General features: G+C 43.0%; 1 protein-coding gene across 10 annotated transcripts in view; it reads right to left on the minus strand.

The window, feature by feature from the left end:
• Nucleotides 1-20,509, minus strand: part of LOC143298307 (SH3 domain-containing kinase-binding protein 1-like) — a 45,206-nt gene that overhangs the window by 13,593 nt on the left and 11,104 nt on the right. For 2 of the 10 annotated variants that reach the window (XM_076611128.1, XM_076611126.1), the window contains exons 8-12: nt 20,294-20,499; nt 15,092-15,206; nt 11,208-11,426; nt 6,946-7,064; nt 2,228-2,257 (exon numbers count right to left, since the gene is read on the minus strand). In XM_076611128.1, coding sequence (XP_076467243.1) covers nt 2,228-2,257; nt 6,946-7,064; nt 11,208-11,426; nt 15,092-15,206; nt 20,294-20,499 — 689 coding nt within the window. The remainder of the gene's footprint in view (nt 1-2,227; nt 2,258-6,945; nt 7,065-11,207; nt 11,427-15,091; nt 15,207-20,293; nt 20,500-20,509) is intronic. The other 8 variants (XM_076611134.1, XM_076611135.1, XM_076611132.1 and 5 more) reach the window with 6 other exon arrangements.

Here is a 20,509-nt window from a genome sequence, read left to right on the forward strand (position 1 = left end):
GAATGGTTCGAGTGCTGCATTGACACCCAAGGCTCCATCCCGGTTTTGGTGCACCTGGTGGGTTGAGAGTGGAGATTTTTCTGATTGCCTAGGTCAACATATGTGCAGAACTGCTCATGTCTGAACTCCTTTCATGTGTATGAATGCAGCTCATCAGATACACACACTGAACATCCTTAAATCCATGTCAGAGTTTGGTGGGTTATGGAAACAAGAACGCACCCAGCATGCATAACCCTGAAAATGGAGTATGCTGCCTACATGCCAGGGTAAAAATGGTTATATACGTAAAAGCCCACTTGTACACACCAGTGAATGTAGGAACTGCAGCCGACCAACTCAGAGGAAGAAGCAGAAGAAGGCAAGAGGAGAGAGAGGTGGGGTAATCAAAGCAATACATCAAAGCTCTGCTCTCATGTAAGCACTGAGAAATACTTTCTATTCACGTATGTTTACATCAACCTAATGTTATCATCTTTTTATAAAACGATTCTGATAAGAAAATACAGAGGTAGACTGCTGTGCTAAAATGTGGACGACCTGCTATTTGACATGAATGGAAAAAAGAAAGAAATTACTATGTTAGTGCCTGATATTAATTTAACACATACCAAAAAAAATCACTTCATATCAAAACATTTATAAAACTGCAAGCCTGATATTTGGTTTTAAGAATAAAAAAAAAGAAAAAAGGAAAGTGCATGAATGAATTCCAAAGAAATCCAAGAAAGAAATTTCTCTTCCCTCCCTACCCCACCTTCTTTCTTCGTCTCTCCATTCAACCCCAGCTATGTGCAGACGTCAATTCAGACATACCCACACAGCCCCACCTTCTTTCTTCGTCTCTCCATTCAACCCCAGCTATGTGCAGACGTCAATTCAGACAAATACCCACACAGCCCCACCTTCTTTCTTCGTCTCTCCATTCAACCCCAGCTATGTGCAGACGTCAATTCAGACAAATACCCACACAGCCCCACCTTTCTTTGTCTCTCCATTCAACCCCAGCTATATGCAGACGTCAATTCAGACATACCCACACGGCCCCACCTTTCTTCGTCTCTCCATTCAACCCCAGCTATGTGCAGACGTCAATTCAGACAAATACCCACACAGCCCCACCTTTCTTCGTCTCTCCATTCAACCCCAGCTATGTGCAGACGTCAATTCAGACATACCCACACGGCCCCACCTTTCTTCGTCTCTCCATTCAACCCCAGCTATGTGCAGACGTCAATTCAGACATACCCACACGGCCCCACCTTTCTTCGTCTCTCCATTCAACCCCAGCTATGTGCAGACGTCAATTCAGACAAATACCCACACAGCCCCACCTTTCTTCGTCTCTCCATTCAACCCCAGCTATGTGCAGACGTCAATTCAGACAAATACCCACACAGCCCCACCTTTCTTCGTCTCTCCATTCAACCCCAGCTATGTGCAGACGTCAATTCAGACAAATACCCACACAGCCCCACCTTTCTTCGTCTCTCCATTCAACCCCAGCTATGTGCAGACGTCAATTCAGACATACCCACACAGCCCCATCCTTGACGGCTTCTATATCATATGTGTACACTGTCTCCCAACTCCATTTTCATCCATGCACATAAACACATCATTTCCTTGCATAAATAGGAGGTGATTTTTTTTTCTCCAATTTACAATTCATCACTGTTGGTTTTCTTTTTCTTTTTTGTTAGGACAATATGGTTTAAATTTTTCTTCATGTTCATAACCATTTTATATTCAATGTAACTTTAAAAAATTTTTACATTTTTTTTTTTTAAAGAAGACAATATTATTTTATCTGTTTCCATTATTATTTTATATGTACTGTCCAAAAGAAGTAAAGGACTATGTTCAATTTTTCTTGGTTTCAAAAAAGAAAAAAAAGGAAGTGACTGAGTGAAATACTGTAATGTATAATTAAAAAGTCTTTCCATCGTTGACTACAAATGGTAATATTTCATTTGGCCACACCAAGATTCTATATTTTCAAAGACAGAAAAATTGAACACATTCATAAATTGCTTTTGGACAATATACATGGCTTCCTTCTGGAGAAACTACACACTCCCTAGTTGTGTGTGTATGCCAGGAAGTAATACAGCAGTGAGAGGGGAAAGGTGGGGGAAGGGATCAGTGACAGAATTCAAGCAGCATTGTAACTCAGTATGTTAGACAGTGTCAGGCCCAGTAGTATGCCCCTCAAAACTTTGTTTACCTTTGCACCCTTAAGTCCACGTTTTTTCTTCTGCAATTGGAAGAGACATGGTTAAAAAAAATCCTTCCAACATGTTTCATATTCAAATTTTATCTGGAAAGTGTTCATTTTTGTTGCATAGTTATTGTCCAAGTTGTGGTGGTGGTGGTGGTTTTAGTGTATTTGTGTGTATCTGTGTGCGTGTGTGTGTGTGTTTCTATGTCTGTGTCTGAGTGTCCGTTTGTGTGTCTGTGTGTCAGTGTGTGTATAGTTATGTGGATGTACTTTTATGTGAACAAAGAATGTGTGCCTATAACACAGCATGATGCAGCAGTAAGCAGTTGAAAAGCACATAAAACAAGAGAGGCAAGGCCTTCAAGACTCACTTGTGAAACACTTAAAAAAAAAAAAAAATTAAATTGTTAAAATGTGTTCTGTATTTGTTATTATAAAGCTTCGGGTTAAAAAAAAAAAAAAAAAAAAAAAGGCCAGACGGCAGATTCCAACCCTGTGTGTTCGGGTGAGAAGAAACTGTCTTATCCAATACACTATTGTGGCTCCTTAAGCGAAGTTCAAAAATTAAACATTTAAACATGCTTTTTTAAGGGAAATAAATCAATTGCGGTATTCGCAGTGAGAACGCTGTTTAAATCATATTATTCTGGTTATCTTGGGCATTCAAAAAATCTTTAAGGGCAATTAAAAATTCTTTTTAAGTCCGCGGTAAAGGAGACGTGGCTATCGCCGCAATCACACTGCAACATTTAGCCATTTTCTCTGGATCTAGATAGATGTAGAAGTTTAGTTACACCCGCCGGGAATGTATGACACAGTCAATTCAATTTCTCTTTTATGTTCATTCTAGTTTTATAGTTTTAAAGTTGATATGAAAATTGAGTATTTTGTTAAACTAATAACATGTAGAGCCAAGTACAAGTACTTCTAAACGTTGTATGAAGTGAAAAGTCAAGACTGGAAATTTCTACGTTTCATCAAGGGTATTAACTCTCATGGTTTATTATTTCTAACTGTGAATTCTGACTGATTTTGTTGATATTTTTATGGCAGTTTGGGGCATAATCCATAAGTGATGAGGCATTCACAAATCCTTCTCTGAATAAATATTTAACGGTCTCCTTCTCCAACTTTCCATCACATGTTATTGTGTATTGTTGATTGAATATAGGATTGAACGGGCAGGTCAACAACATGAAACAAAATGGCGTCCTTCGCATTCGCCATCGAGGAATATGAGCACACGCTCTGAATATGTATAAATATGTGTACGCAACTGATTTTTGCCCATGACCTTCAGGGCTCAGCCAACTGATCTATAAAGTCCACTTGTAGTACTCATTTTAGTATTTTCCGAAAAAGACCACTTGGGCGAATGAACATAGCGAAAGCCCTGTACAGTGAGAGTAAAACACACAAGCTTTTTATGTACTGAGTATAATTTCAAAATGTAATGTTTAAGATGAGAAAGATCAGTTTAAAGCAAATTAAGTCCCCTAGCATTAATTACAGATTAGTTTCCCTTTTTTACTGTCTGCACTAAAGACATGCACCAGAAATATAACTTCCATGCTTAAGAAGCAAAAGAAGTTCCTATTTGAACAAAAAATGATAAAAATGACTGCTCTTGTTGTTGTGTCAGAATATCAGATCAAAGTGCCAAATTTAGAGAGTAAAAATAATTATAAATGTAACAGTAAATTCAGTTTGCATATAATTTGGCTTCCTTTTTAATTTTTTTTGTGCCCATCCCAGAGGTGCAATATTGTTTTCAACAAGATGACTGAAAAAAACTGAATTTTTCCTATTTTTATGCCAAATTTGGTGTCAACTGACAAAGTATTTGCAGAGATAATGGCAATGTCAAAGTTTACCACGGATGCACACACACACCCACACACACAGACAACTGAACACTGGGTTAAAACATAGACTCACTTTGTTTACACAAGTGAGTCAAAAACTAAGTGCATGAACATGCTTAAGAAATGAATGTCTACACACTAGGGGGAGAAGAGATGTATAGGGGCCTGCACTGCATGCACTGAGCTAGTCCCAAGATTCAAACATCTGGGTGTGGCTAGCTTCCTTTGATACCACTCACTTCTTCAAGCAATGCCAAGTGAAAACATTCTCACTTTTGTCTTCAACACATAGCCAGCTACACACAGACATCAAATCAATGCAAGTAGAAATGAATATTTTTGTTTAGTCAGTAGCATGGACACACACTGACAGAGTAGCCTGAAACTGTTATTTCAGCCATTGGTGTGTACTGTGCCAGCCCATCAGCTATTGGTGTGTACTGTGCCAGCCTATCAGCCGTTGATGTGTACTGTGCCAGCCCATCAGCTATTGGTGTGTACTGTGCCAGCCCATCAGCCATTGGTGTCTACTGTGCCAGCCCATCAGCTATTGGTGTGTACTGTGCCAGCCTATCAGCCGTTGATGTGTACTGTGCCAGCCTATCATCCGTTGATGTGTACTGTGCCAGCCCATCAGCTATTGGTGTGTACTGTGCCAGCCTATCAGCCGTTGATGTGTACTGTGCCAGCCCATCAGCCACTGATGTGTACTGTGCCAGCCCATCAGCTATTGATGTGTACTGTGCCAGCCCATCAGCCACTGATGTGTACTGTGCCAGCCCATCAGCCATTGATGTGTACTGTGCCAGCCCATCAGCCGTTGGTGTGTACTGTGCCAGCCTATCAGCCGTTGGTGTGTACTGTGCCAGCCCATCAGCTCTTGGTGTGTACTGTGCCAGCCCATCAGCTCTTGGTGTGTACTGTGCCAGCCTATCAGCTCTTGGTGTGTACTGTGCCAGCCCATCAGCCGTTGATGTGTACTGTGCCAGCCTATCAGCCGTTGACGTGTACTGTGCCAGCCCATCAGCTATTGGTGTGTACTGTGCCAGCCCATCAGCCGTTGATGTGTACTGTGCCAGCCCATCAGCATTTGATGTGTACTGTGCCAGCCTATCAGCTCTTGGTGTGTACTGTGCCAGCCCATCAGCATTTGATGTGTACTGTGCCAGCCTATCATCCGTTGATGTGTACTGTGCCAGCCCATCAGCTATTGGTGTGTACTGTGCCAGCCCATCAGCTCTTGGTGTGTACTGTGCCAGCCTATCAGCTCTTGGTGTGTACTGTGCCAGCCCATCAGCCATTGATGTGTACTGTGCCAGCCCATCAGCTGTTGATGTGTACTGTGCCAGCCCATCAGCTGTTGGTGTGTACTGTGCCAGCCTATCAGCTCTTGGTGTGTACTGTGTCAGCCCATCAGCTCTTGGTGTGTACTGTGCTAGCCCATCAGCTCTTGGTGTGTACTGTGCCAGCCCATCAGCTCTTGGTGTGTACTGTGCCAGCCCATCAGCCACTGGTGTGTACTGTGCCAGCCTATCAGCTCTTGGTGTGTACTGTGCCAGCCTATCAGCCGTTGATGTGTACTGTGCCAGCCCATCAGCCATTGGTGTGTACTGTGCCAGCCCATCAGCTCTTGGTGTGTACTGTGCCAGCCTATCAGCCATTGGTGTGTACTGTGCCAGCCCATCAGCTCTTGGTGTGTACTGTGCCAGCCTATCAGCCGTTGATGTGTACTGTGCCAGCCCATCAGCCATTGGTGTGTACTGTGCCAGCCCATCAGCTCTTGGTGTGTACTGTGCCAGCCTATCAGCCATTGGTGTGTACTGTGCCAGCCCATCAGCTGTTGATGTGTACTGTGCCAGCCCATCAGCTGTTGGTGTGTACTGTGCCAGCCCAACAAACAAACAAAAAAGAAAATCCATCAGGCTTTTCAAACCAAATTTACGAGTGGTGGCCTAATGGTAATACGCCTGACTAGGAAGCGCACAGGTCCAAACCCCATATACAGATTGGGATTTTACTCCCCCACCTCCATCCACTGGACCTTGAGTGGTGGTCTTGGTGCAAGTCATTTGGATGAGATGATTAACACATAAAAGAACCCATGGCCACACAAAAGGATTGTCCCTGGCACAATTTTGTTGAAAAAGGCCATTTTCATTATAAAGCAAATGCACTTGCAAACAGAATACACTTGCAAACCGAAAAAAGAAAGGAAAAAAGGGACACTGCACTGTGGTGATGCACTCCCCATCGGGGAGAGAGAGCAGCCTGAATTTCACACAGAGAAATCTGTTGTGACAGAAAGTAATACAGTACAGTGGTGATGCACTCCCCATCGGGGACAGAGAGAGAGCAGCCTGAATTTCACACAGAGAAATCTGTTGTGACAGAAAGTAATACAGTACAGTGGTGATGCACTCCCCATCGGGGAGAGAGAGCAGCCTGAATTTCACACAGAGAAATCTGTTGTGACAGAAAGTAATACAGTACAGTGGTGATGCACTCCCCATCAGGGACAGAGAGAGAGCAGCCTGAATTTCACACAGAGAAATCTGTTGTGACAGAAAGTAATACAGTACAGTGGTGATGCACTCCCCATCGGGGAGATAGAGCAGCCTGAATTTCACACAGAGAAATCTGTTGTGACAGAAAGTAATACAGTACAGTGGTGATGCACTCCCCATCGGGGAGAGAGAGCAGCCTGAATTTCACACAGAGAAATCTGTTGTGACAGAAAGTAATAGAGTACAACAAAATACAATGATAGAGACAGCAAGAAGAGTGACAAGACGATAAGCAACAACAAGACGGTATCCATGTTAAACTAGATGGACAAGTTAAAGAAAGCAGCATGCATACAGTGGTGAAATTGACCGTGGAGGGTGGACGTTTCTTGGGTCCTTTGGCCCGCGACGCTGTCAGGTGAACCAGCTTGTGCGACGATGACTCAACTGCATCAAAGCTCGCTTCCTCCCCATCTGTTACACACAACATTCAAGATTCAATGAACCTTTGTCCTCCCTAAAATTAATTTGTGATACAGTGTATCATGTTCGTATATTCAAAATGCGTTTATTAATTCGGTTTTAACATCTTAGGGTACGTTACCTGCACTGTGTGGAATGATGTATGCAATGCTTTCGTATTCATGTCCGTCATATATTTCATATCTGTTTTCACAATCATTTCCATGTTGATTACGTGTCTTTGTTGTGATAGTGCAACTGGCCAAATTTCTCTACGATACTAATAAAGTTATTCTTGTCGTATCATATCTTTTGGGGCATGGAAGACTTCACTGAACAACAATCCAGTACATGTCTTGGTTTATCATAACAACTGCATCAATTAAGGTACAATAACGGTTTACATTTCTTCATCTCCATGAAAGTGTCCAATGCAACACAGCAAGTTTTAATGAATATACCTAGTGTTAACAGACCCCATTTCCATGCAGATAATACTTTACAAAACGAGAATACAGATTTGTGGCATGAACATTTATCTGGCAACAATCCTTAACAAATATCAGACAAATCTGGAGACACAATGATAAAACCAAATTCATAAGCAACAGTATTCATGTCACTTTTTTTTCTTTCTTTTTTTGATACAACTATGGTATTCTCTTGGAATTCCATTCATCCATCCTGTTTCAATAAATAAAAAGTGATCATTACATTTAAATTTGATTAACAAAATATGTCTGTAGTGGGCAATTGACTAATATATTTTTTTCTCTTTAATAAAATCCTCTTCTTGACCATGTATGTCTGTTCTGATTTGATGACATACATGTGTGTGTGTGTGTGTGTGTGTGTGTGTGTGTGTGTGTGTGTGTGTGTGTGTGTGTGTATGTGTGACAAACAAAAATTCATTTTTAATTAACTGACAGAGAAATGGATGGCACTGCTGAATGCATTCCAATTCAACAATCTCATGTGAAGGAAAAACGACAAAAACAACAAAAACATAAACATAAGGACCTCTTCCCAATTCAACAATGCAAATATTAAGTCTGAATGCCATCAGCAAATGTATACATATTAAGGAGTGTATCTATCGGAAAGGTAGCAGCTGAAGGTATCATATTTCATGACACAAACCCAAGGCTCCTCCAAAATGAAGCACTGCACATATATTCACAAAAAGAACACATAAACATGTTACACACACAAACTTTCAGTTTAATTTTCAAGGAGACATCAATGCGTGTGGACTGATCCATACACACTACACCACACTGAAAAAAACCCGAAGCAGATGGCTGACTTACGCATATACCAAATGCACTGGTCATGCCTTGAGTTGAGAGCTTACCCTAGGTTTCTGTAAAAATGAACATGAAATAATACAATGAAACAAAAAACAAACAAACAACTAACCTTAAATATAAAATGCAATAAAATGAAAGATATATACAAGGTAAGTGACTGAAATAAAATAAGAATAAAAATGGGCAAAGTTCAACCAACTTGTACACACTCACATATATGTACATGCTCACACATGCAAGCAAATGCACACACTCACAAACACATACACAACCTCATACAAACCTCAACCTCAAATATGAAACACACACAATGCCACAAACTAATCTGTCTTTAATCACACACATGTATTGACTAAAACTATGACTTAAACTGTTGTTCTTGTTTTATTTTTTTCTTCTTCTGTTATTAACCATTATAGACTAACAATTTCTACCATTCAGTTATGGTTTTTTGCAGCAGTGTGTTGTCTACATAATGATTATTCATGAACGCATACTCATTGGTCAAAGGGCCTTTCGATATCAAGCACCTTCTTTCTGGAGTTCTCTTCCTCTGGATCTCTATCACTCATCAACTCTGTGCTCTTTCAAAACTAAAATAAAAACCTACCTGTTTAGAATAGCCTTTTGATGTGACGAAGCATAGTCATTTGTACCCTCAACACCCTCAAAACTGAAGTCTTAATGTAGAGCGTGTGCTTGTGGGTGGTAGTTTACTGGGAGTGTGTATGTGCTTGTGCTTGTGCGTGTGCATGTGTGTGCACGTGTGTTGGGCATATTTTGTGCCTTTTCTATATGATTATTCATATTTGCAATTTGTGGTATTGTCTTGGTGTTTACAGATTCTGTTTTTCTCTTCTATGTCCTCACTACTGTATTATGCATTTTTTCATGTGAGGACTTCCAGCTCATTATACGGGGAGTTTGCACCATATAAATACTACATGGAGTGATGGCCTAGAGGTAACGTGCCCGCCTAGGAAGCGAGATAATCTGAGCATGATGGTTCGAATCACAGCTCAGTCGCCGGTATTTTCTCCCCCTCCACTATGCCTTGAGTGGTGGTCTGGCTGCTAGTCATTCTAATGAGATGATAAACTGAGGTCCTGTGTGCAGCATGCACTTAGCGCATGTAAAAGAACCCACGGCAACAAAAGTGTTGTCCCTGGCAAAATTCTGTAGAAAAAACCACTTTGATAGGAAAAAAAAACTGCACGCAAAAAAAACAACAAAAAAACAACAACAAAAAAAAAGGGTGGTGCTCTCAGTGTAGCGATGCACTCTCCCTGGGGAAAGCAGACCGAATTTCACACAGAGAAATCTGTTGTGACAAAAAAGAGAAATACAAATACAAATATATCATCATCTCTCAATGCCTTAGAGACAGATTGAAAACGAAAGAAGAAAAACATTTTTTGAACAACGGAAAGACATAACCTGCAATCAACATAAATGACAGTCACACATGTTCCTTTTTAATTCCCTGTAAGATTGGGCCAGTGCTCTTTCCAATGCCAAGCCCTAGACACAGTGGATTTAAATTCACTGCCCCAATGGCGGTAAGAGGCTGTGGGACCTTTAGATATAAAAGATCACTAACGATTCACACAATAGTTGGCAAAAACAAACAAACAAATAAACAAACATCAGAGATCTCAGTTGTGACACATTCCTTGACTGAAAACCAACAAGCCAGCAGCATAGTGAGAAAGTGAAAGTGAATGAATCACTGTTTATCAGAGTAAAAACTGATAGCATTATACAGACATAACAAGTCAGACTGAGTGATGGCAGTGCAGCAGCAGAATACATGTCACAAATGTCACACACAGGTGCAGAGAGCGAACAGCAGTGAAACAACAGAGCCATGTACAATCCAAAACAATCATGTGCCGATTATGTTCAGTGTGGGTAGGAACTGGGAAGTAGGTGGGTGGGAAGGGGTTAATGCTACAAAGTAAAGAAGAGTGTGGAAGGTTGGTGAAGTCAGAACAAACCATCATCAAGTGATATCAAAAGCACCACACCCAGCATCTTACACCCACTGACAGAGAACCCCCCCAACACACACACAAAAAAAAAAAGGAGGAAAGGGAAAGACTGATTAATAAATACGAGAAGATTCCCAGGACAGAAACTCCTGAGTGGAAAGACTGGGGAAAAGACACACATGCCAAGCCAGTGCACATCCTTCAGGACAGCCAGTATCAACCAACAGCAACGGAACAACAAGTAGGGAGTTTTGGGCACATCACATTTCATTCATGGATACAGAAGAGGGAACAGCAGTGAAACAACATAACCATGTACAATCCATGACAAGTACGTGTGGATCAAGCTCAATGTGGGTAGAAGAAGGGGAAAGAAAACTGTGCAAGGACTGAATCTGAACAAACCATCACGCAATTAAAAAAAAAAAAAAAGCGCCACAACCAGCATCTTACATCCACCAATTCGTTGGGAAAACCCCACCACCAAACCCAACCCCTCCCCAGCCCACCCTCTGAAAAAAAAACAGAACCAAAAGCAAGGCAGAGGGAAAGACTGGGATAAACATCTGAAGACTTCATTTCCAGAACAAAAAGTCAACAAGGGAAAGACTGGGTAACACATCACATGCCAAGCCAGTGCAAATTATCTCAGGACAGCCAGCCAATATCAACAGCAGTGAAGGAAGAAACAGGGAGAGTTGTGCACACCAAGGAAAAGAAGTGCAAGAACCCTGGGTTCAGGTACAGTGCAGCTAGGATACTCAGTGCCCCCACACGTACTGCAGCAAAACAGGGACGCAGTGTGACGTGCACCACCACCACCACCACAAAAGCAGCCATGGAGAATCACTGACCCTCAGTCGTGCTGGACAAGGAAGGAGAGTGGTGGTTGGTGCTAGGCTCTTTGCCTCTCAGCTCCATTCTAGCAGGCTCTGAGGGCCTGGGTGGGTCAGGCTTGCTGGAAATTGATGCCTCACCCATCCTAGCTGCCGCACCCGGCTTGCGGCCTATCGGGGGTGGGGCTGCCATTTTTCTGGACCCAGCGCTTGCTGGGGGTTTGTCTGCAACTGCTTCTGAAAGAACAGCACACAGTGATGACATGTCTAACACACACACACACATAAATACACACACACACACACACACACAGAGTACCAAGCTGCTAGGCACACACACACACACACACACAGTCATGACATTTCCACTAACACAAAAACACACATACTGATGGACACTAGGGGTATAGGGGTGAAAGTAGGCAGGAAAACTGACAACAACAGTTTCAGGCTGTGACAATGAAGACTGGGAGGGAAAAATTCTGCGGAACGTCCTGTCACACATACTGGTGATTGTTGACAAACAATAAAGAGTGGGGAGATATTGATGTCCCATACACATGCGTCACCATCCAATGACCCATCCTGAAAGCACAACAGCAGATACAAACTCCTACCTAAATCACCAACCTCTGTGAGAGACACTGTATCATGCATCTGACACAACTTCAACGTGGTGTTTAACAAATATCAACAACAGCCAGGCTACAAGTTCATCCCATCCACCTGGCAGAAAACAGACGTGTGTGCACTTTACACGGAAGGTTGACCGATGTTCAGTCCCTTTCCACAGGAAACACAGAACACCCAGTGAACAGCAAATGATCTACACAGTTAACACGATGGGCAGCATGGCACACTTCTCTCACCTTCTGCCATCGACCTACGCTTTGTCATGCTGCTCTTTCGCTGGCCTGCAGTCACAAAAAAACAACAACAAAAATACTTCACACGTCTGCTCACGACACTACCATCAGCAAATACTGACAGTAGCATACATTTTCATTATATAAATTAATCTGTATTTCTTTTTTTTTTTCTCTTTTTTTCTGAGACTTAGTCTGTCTCAATTCAAACGCTCTTGTCTGCTTTTTCATAGGTTTTTATACTGTCTCCCCCTTCTCTGAGCATAGAGTTCAGTTCAGTTAAGCACAGAGAATCAACTGTCACTGACGGCTGCTTGAAATCCTACAGGCTTTGACAGATAGAAGTCTGCTGATGTTAACGGCCTGTGCCTTTTGTCCACACAATCATATGTAATGGTACACAAAATGTATGTACAGTTTGTATATATAGACCTATTATATCTACAGTCAGTAAGATCAATTATTCTGAACAAGTGACATTAAATACACTATATAACAGCTGTTCTGTCAAAAACTGTAACATTCACTGATTTAGTTAATGAACACTACAGCTCAGGGCCAACATTCACGTGCACAGCAGTATAATACTGACATTAAGAATTAAATAAAACCAAAGAAAATTGTTAAATGAAACACAGAGATAGAAAAGAAAACACTGTTACTTCTGCTTACATATTAAAAAAGAAAAAAAAGAAGTAGCAAGGAACTTATGTAGTAAACAAAAGAACACAGACACAAGACACTTTTACTTCTATCTAGAATGAAACAAAAGCAAAGAAGAATACTAAAATGAAACAAATGCAAAATAAAGAGATCATCGTTACTATGATGGAGAAAATGGGTGCACATGTACAAGCACACACTTAAGTGGTCAAGAAATTGAGACAAAAAAAGAAGCAGCAAAAGAAGGGAAAGTCTTGAACAAAACCTATTCATGTTCATTTCTATTGCAAGAGACCATAACAATGCAAAAACAAGAGAGGCAAGGCCTTCAAGACTCACTTGTGATACAAAAAAATCTAATCATTAAAATGTGTTCTGTATTTGTTATTGTAAAGCTTCGTGTAAAAAAAACAACAAAAAAAAACCAAAAAAAAAAAAAAAAAAAAAAAAAAAAAAAAAAAAAAAAAAAAAAAAAAAATCCTGAAAGTAGATTCGAACCCTGCGTGTTCGGTTGAGAAGAAACTGTCTTATACAAAACACTATCATGGCTCCTTACCTGATGTTAAAAAATTTAACATTCAAACATGCTTATTTAAAGGGCGATAAATCGATTGCGGTATTCGCAGTGAGAACGCTGTTTAAATCATATTATTCTGGTTATCTTGGGCATTCAAAAAATCTTTAAGGGCAATTAAAAATTCTTTTTAAGTCTGCAGTAAAAGAGACGTGGCTATCGCCGCAATCACATTGCAACATTTAGTGGTTTTCTCTGGATCTAGATAGATGTACAAGTTTAGTTACACCCGCCGGGAATGTACAACACGGTCAATTCAATTTCTCTTTTATGTTCATTCTAGTTTTATAGTTTTAAAGTTGATATGAAAATTGAGTATTTTGTTAAACTAATAATATGTAGAGCCAAGTACAAGTACTTCTAAACATCGTATGAAGTGAAAAGGACTTAATATTGAGAAAAGTCAAGACTGGAAATTTTTACGTTTCATCAAGGGTATTAACTCTCATGGTTTATTATTTTTAACTGTGAATTCTGACTGATTTTGTTGATATCTTTATGGCAGTTTGGGGCATAATCCAGTAAGTGATGAGGCGTTCACAAATCTTTCTCTGAATAAATATTTAAGGGTCTCCTTCTCCAACTTTCCATCACATGTTATCGTGTATTGTTGATTGAATACATGATTGAACGGGCAGGTCAACAACATGAAACAAAATGGCGTCCTTCATGTTCGCGAGGAATATGAGCACGCACTTTGAATATGTATAAATATGTGTACGCAAATGATTTTTGCCCATGACCTTCAGAGCTCAGCCAATAGATCTATAAAGTCCACTCGTAGTATTGATTTTAGTATTTTGCGAAAAAGACCACTTGGGCGAATGAACATAGTGAAAGCCCTGTACACTGAGAGTAAAACACACAAGCTTTTTATGTACCGAACATAATTTCAAAATTTAATGGACAGGAATGTCAGAACCTTGCCGGAGTCTGCACTAGCTGGGTCACGGTTAAGTATGTGTAATTAAATTTAATGTTTAAGATGAGAAAGATCAGTATAAAGCAAACTACCCCCCCCTAGAATTTCTTACAGATCTATTTCCCTTTTTTTACTATCTGCACCAAAGACATGCACCAGAAAGGAGGAAACAGAGCAAACCATAGGCCTAGTTTGCATCAGTTTGACATGGTACAGTATATGACACCAAAATATAACTTCCATGCTTAGCAAAAGAAGTTCCTGTTTGAACAAAAAATGATAAAAATGACTGCTCTTGATGCTGTGTCAGAATATCAGATCAAAGTGCCAAGTTTAGAGAATAAAAAACAACCCAAAACCCCCCCAGTAAATTCAGTTTGCATATAATTTGGCTTCTTTTTTTATATATTTTTTTTTGGTGCCCATCCCAGAGGTGCAATATTGTTTTCAACAAGATGATTGGAAAGAACTGAATTTTTCCTATTTTTATGCCAAATTTGGTGTAAACTGACAAATTATTTGCAGAGAAAATGGCAAAATTAAAGTTTACCACAGACACACACACACACAGACAACTGAACACAGGGTTAAAACATAGACTCACTTTGTTTACACAAGTGAGTCAATCACACACACATCTAACACAAATGACACCTACCAAAAATATTATGGAAAAGAATAAAGAAAAAAATAAAATAAAAATCATCAATTACTACATGATGTATGTAGTCTTCTCCAAGCAACTATATCACATGTCCTTGTGTGACTAGCACTTAAAATGCATCAAAATCACCTTGCAGTGAACAGACAATAAACAAGGAGAACACTCAAAAGACATCAACAAGAACACAAATGGGAGAAACCCAAGGCTCCTCACCATGATCTTTCTTGACACTGGTGTTCTTCTCCTCCATGCTGTGAGCCTTGTCAGCCAGTTTGGGGTACAGGTTCTTCCCTGATGGTGGTGGGGGCTTCTTGGGGGCTTTGGATGGCTGAACAACACACAAGATCATCATGCTTTGACTCGGTTTCACCAAAATGGTTTCCTACTTTAGCACACACACACACACACAAAACTTTATAACTGTTTAAAAACTTAATTCACTAAACATAATATACACTGCTGTGGCAGAACTGGCTATGTGTTGGACTTCTGATCCTGCGTTCATCAGTGATCAGGGGGTAAATCCAATTTTCCTCACTCCTCCAATACCCGACTTAAAGAGGATTAGGCCTCCATGGCTGTAAAAAAGGCTATGGGATCTTTAACCTTTAACCTTTAAAAAGGAAATTTTCTATCTAAAATTACGTTTAAATAACATACTTACCGTGACCCAACTAGTGCAGACTCCGGCAGGGGTCTGACATTCCTGTCCTGTGCAAACTACTATCCGCCTATGCAGAGCAGACGAAACTACGGCCGATAACCTCCCGGAAGTAGGTAACCTCCCCTTTGTCCCGCTGGTTATCGCCCTCTTTTGACGGCAATATGCCATCACCAGTGCAGCAAGCAGGGAGAACAGGAAGCGGGGAGGATGGGAGGGTCTTAAATTTGGGTCACGGTAAGTATGTTATTTAAACGTTATTTTAGATAGAAAATTTCCTTTTAATTACACATACTTAACCGTGACCCAACTAGTGCAGAATAGCGCGACAAGGTGGAGGGCTCGCCTGTTCTACTGTCTGTGTGCTGTGATGGTCTGTTGTGCAGCTACCACAGAAGCGATGGCTCTTGCGCCATCAACCCGCAGGCGTGCGACATCTCTCTGGTAGAAGTCGATGAGCCATTATCCCTAAGGCGATAGGTGTCCCTCAAGTAGAATTTGACGAAAGTAGAGTGTACTGTGTCGCCTAAGGACATTAGTGCAGGAAAAGAAGACAGAGGTCCACAGCTGTATTGTGGGGGAGGTCTGTGGACCACAGCTGAGCGGATGAGCGTCAATGCAAGGAGGTGCGCATGTGGTTTGATCTGATGATTCCACAACGGATGTGGGCCGATAGTGGAAGTGGTTTTTGTGTTTGAAGGAAACTGTGGCACGAGACAGAGGTAGGTCACCGTGTTGGGCCTGCCTCAGGCATGACAGCCAGATCTGTGGAGCTCCTCCATGCGAGCTGACAGGCGATGGGCATTCCCCCCCCCTGGCCCCCCCCCCCCCCCCCCCTTTTTTGACGTTGTCAAAAAATGACAGCACTGGTATGTTGCCTATGCATAGAATGGCAGACATTTGGCAACAAAAGACTTGATGTCCCTGGTGTCTCTGGGACAGGGTTGTGTAATTGCCCAGGTAGGTACCATCACGAAGGGGCATACGGAAGGCTTGGTGGCTTCTCTGCCTGAGTGTGGCATGTTGGAGTAACCTGCAGAAAGTTGTTGGCAGTCAATGGCTGGGTTGGATCAGGCTGTGGAAGTGCATTTCATGTGCCCACAGGTCACTGAGTCTCATTCTGTGGTGGAATTCCCAAATGGAAGAGGGTTTCCATGGGGAAAATTTTTGCTGAAGGTTCTTTAGTGAGAAAGGGGACCGGATCCATGACAGGCCTCTGGCTGTGTGTGGTGCGCACTGAGTCTGGGATGGAGCGGAGCGGGGCAGGGAGGTAAGTGTAGTTTAAATACATATCAAAAACTGCTCATTTAATTTACAAAGGCCTGGCATTTTGGTTCATTTGACTCTTCAAATAACTATGAACACTGACAAAAAGATCAGTTGCTGACACCTGCATTCTGCACCAGAAGAACATAAAGGGAAATAACTGTGTGATGATTTCGCCTGAAAGTGAAAGTACACCTTTCTGTAAGACAATGGGTGCTTAGGGAACCCTTTGCAAAAGACTGAATAAAGATGAAAACTAAAAACAAACAAAAAAAAACAAGGAAGAATTTACCAGAGAAAATGTTACTGCAAGAGGGTTAAAGGTGCAGATAAAAAAGTTGTGCACATGGGTGTGTGTCCATCGAGATCGATGATGACCATCATTGTCATCCAGCTGGGGGATGGGGGCAGGGTGGTGGTGGTGGTGGTGGGGGTATGCTCATGAATCTATCTGTGAGTGCGCAGATGGCTGAATAGTCCAATCTGCGCACAAAATGTTCGCTGACAGTTGGGGCAGACAAAGACATTTCCAGGGAGCTTGTTTGCCCGTGACTTTCTGGCCTGCCTCTTCTGAACAGCTGCAGCAGTCCTGTTGGCCTCGCACAACTTGGCACCTTTGTGCACAGCAGCCCGCCATTTGTCACGGTCCACTGCAGATTCCTCCCAGGAGTCAGGGTTGATATCAAACGCTTTCAGAGAGTCTTTCAGAGTATCTCTGAAGTGCTTCTTCTGACCTCCGTGTGATCTCTTCCCTTGTTGCAGCTCGCCATAGAAGAGCCTTTTGGGCAGCCGATGGTCTGGCATGCGTGCCACGTGTCCAGCCCAGCGAAGCTGGGACTGCATCAGGATGGTGAAGATGCTGGGAAGGGTGGCTTTTGCAAACACCTCCGTGTCTGGGGTCCTGTCTTGCCACTTGATGTTCAGTAGCTTCCTTAGGCATGTTGTATGGAAGTGGTTCAGCTTCTTGGCATGTTGTTGGTACACTGTCCAAGTTTCGCAGGCGTACAGTAGTGTGGGGAGAACTACTGCTCTGTAGACCTTTAGTTTGGTCTCAAGACCAACGCCTCTTCTGTTCCAGACATTTGCATAGAGTCTACCAAAAGTTGCGCTTGCTCTTGCAATCCTGACGTTCACTTCATCGTCAATGGTCGCATTTCGTGACAGTGTGCTGCCAAGGTATGTGGACCGCTCCACCGCACTGAGTCTCTGACCGTTGACTGTGATGTTGGGCTCAACGTGGGGTTTCCCTGGGGCTGGCTGATGGAGAACTTCAGTTTTCCTCGTGCTGATGGTAAGGCCGAAGTTCCTGCTGGCAGTGGCAAACTTGTCGACGCTGAGTTGCATGTCAGCTTCAGATCCAGCGTTGAGGGCACAATCATCAGCAAACAAAAAGTCTCTGATGATGTCTGTCATGACCTTCGTTTTTGCTTGAAGCCTTCTGAGGTTAAACAGCTTGCCATCTGTTTGGTACTTTAGGCCGATTCCAACATCGCCATCTCTGAAGGCATCAGTAAGCATTGTAGAGAACATGAGGCTGAACAGTGTTGGAGCCAGGACGCAGCCTTGCTTGACACCATTTGTGACAGGAAAAGGAGCAGATGTTTCGCCACTGTCCTGTCTCGAGCCTGCATGCCTTCATGGAATTGGCTGACCAAGGAAATAAATTTCTGAGGGCATCCGTACTTGGCTATGATCTTCCACAGTCCCTCTCTTCTCATGGTGTCGAAGGCTTTAGTGAGGTCGACATAGGTGGAGAACAGATCAGTATTTTGCTCCTGACATTTCTCTTGCAGCTGCCTTGCAGCAAACACCATGTCATTGGTTCCGTGCTCTTTCCAGAATCCACATTGGCTCTCAGGCAAATGACCTTGGTGAAGGTGTGCTGTGAGGCGGTTTAGTAGGATCCTGGCAAGTATCTTGCCTGCGATGGAGAGCAAGGAAATGCCCCGATGGTTATCACAGGCTTGCCAGTTCCCCTTTCGCTTGTACAAATGAATGATAGATGCATCTTTGAAATCCTGGGGGATCGTCTCTTCTTTCCACATGAGTGAGTACAGCTGATGGAGCTTCTCAGTCAGCACAGTGCCTCCATCCTTGTAGACCTCTGCTGGTATGGAGTCTGAGCCAGGTGCTTTGCCACTGGATAGCAGATGGATTGCTTTCTGGGTCTCAAGAAGTGTTGGCGGAACGTCCAGTGCTTCGCTGATGGGGACTTGTGGGAGACAGTCTATGGCTTCATCATTTATGGAGGAAGGGCGATTTAAGACACTGTTGAAGTGCTCAGCCCAGCGTGTGAGAATTTTCTCCTTCTCGGTGATCAAGGCATTCCCATCTGCACTGAGGAGGGGGGGGGGGGGGATGATCCTGAGGATGTGCGGCCGTAGACTTCTTTTAAGGCATCATAGAACCTCTTCATATTGTGCCTGTCAGCATATCCCTGGATCTCATCAGCTTTGTCACTCAGCCACTTATCCTGCATCTGACGTAGCTTTTGCTGAACAGTCCTGCGGATGGCATTGAACGCATCCTTTTTTTGATGTGGGCTTTGGGTTGCTCAGGTAGGCTTGATGCAGATGGCGTTTCTCATCCAGAAGCTGCTTGATTTCATCACAGTTTTCATCAAACCAGTCTTTGTGCTTTCTGGTCATGGGTCCCAGGGTCTCTGAAGCTGTACTATAGATCAGCTCACGCAGGGTCCTCCAGTCAGACTCCACATTCTGGTTGTCCAGAGAGGCGGATTCCAGACGATCTTCCAGCAGCTCCACAAAGGACTGTTTGATGGTGATTTTTTTCAGCTTAGTGATGTTGAGCCATTTTGGAGCCTTCTGGCCTTGGGGGCGTCTCTTGGGCTGGATTCGAATATTCAGCTTTGAGACTACAAGGCGATGGTCTGTCCAACACTCGGCGCCGCACATGGTCTTTGTCACACGTACATCTTGCCTATCCCTTTTCCTGACGATGATGTAATCGATGAGATGCCAATGCATTGAGCGAGGGTGCATCCATGACGTCCTGTTACGGGTAGGGAGGCAGAAAACTGTGTTGGTTATCAGCAGTTCGTGCTCTGCACAGGTCTGAAGCAAAAGCAATCCATCTGGGCTGCAGTGGCCCACGCCATGCTTTCCAATCACTCCATCCCAGGAGATGTAGTCAGAGCCAACTCTAGCATTGAAGTCCCCAAGAATGATGAGCTTGTCTGCTTTAGGGATAGCAGCAATGACAGAGTGAAGGTCCTTGTAGAACTTCGCCTTCACTTCATCCGGGTTGGTCATGGTTGGGGCGTAGGCACTGACAATGAGGGTTAAAGGTGGAGATAAAAAAGTTGTGCCATACATCCCAACTGTGACAGCCTGCCAACGCAAAAAGAAGAAAGAAATAGGGTGGGTGAGATGAGGGAGAAGAAGAAAGGAGTGTGATGCAGGGAAAAAGGGGAGAGGGGTGTGTGTGTATCGGGGAAGAGGTTAGGAGGGGTGGGGGGTGTCAGTCACCTCATCCACTGAGGGCAGCAGCTCCACAAAGTTGTCCGGGAAGACGCCCACTTTGCCGTGGATCTCCCCCTTCCACCAGCCCTCGTCCTCCAGCTGTTTGTCCAAGACCCGCACCACCTCCCCCTCCTTCAGGCTCAGCTCATCGGGCTGCTCTGCCGTGTAGGAGTACCGCACTATGGCCCGGTCCACTGACCCCACTGCTGCTGCTGCAACACG

The sequence above is a fragment of the Babylonia areolata genome, chromosome 23 (genome assembly GCF_041734735.1).
Source record: "Babylonia areolata isolate BAREFJ2019XMU chromosome 23, ASM4173473v1, whole genome shotgun sequence".
Lineage (NCBI taxonomy): Eukaryota > Metazoa > Mollusca > Gastropoda > Neogastropoda > Buccinidae > Babylonia > Babylonia areolata.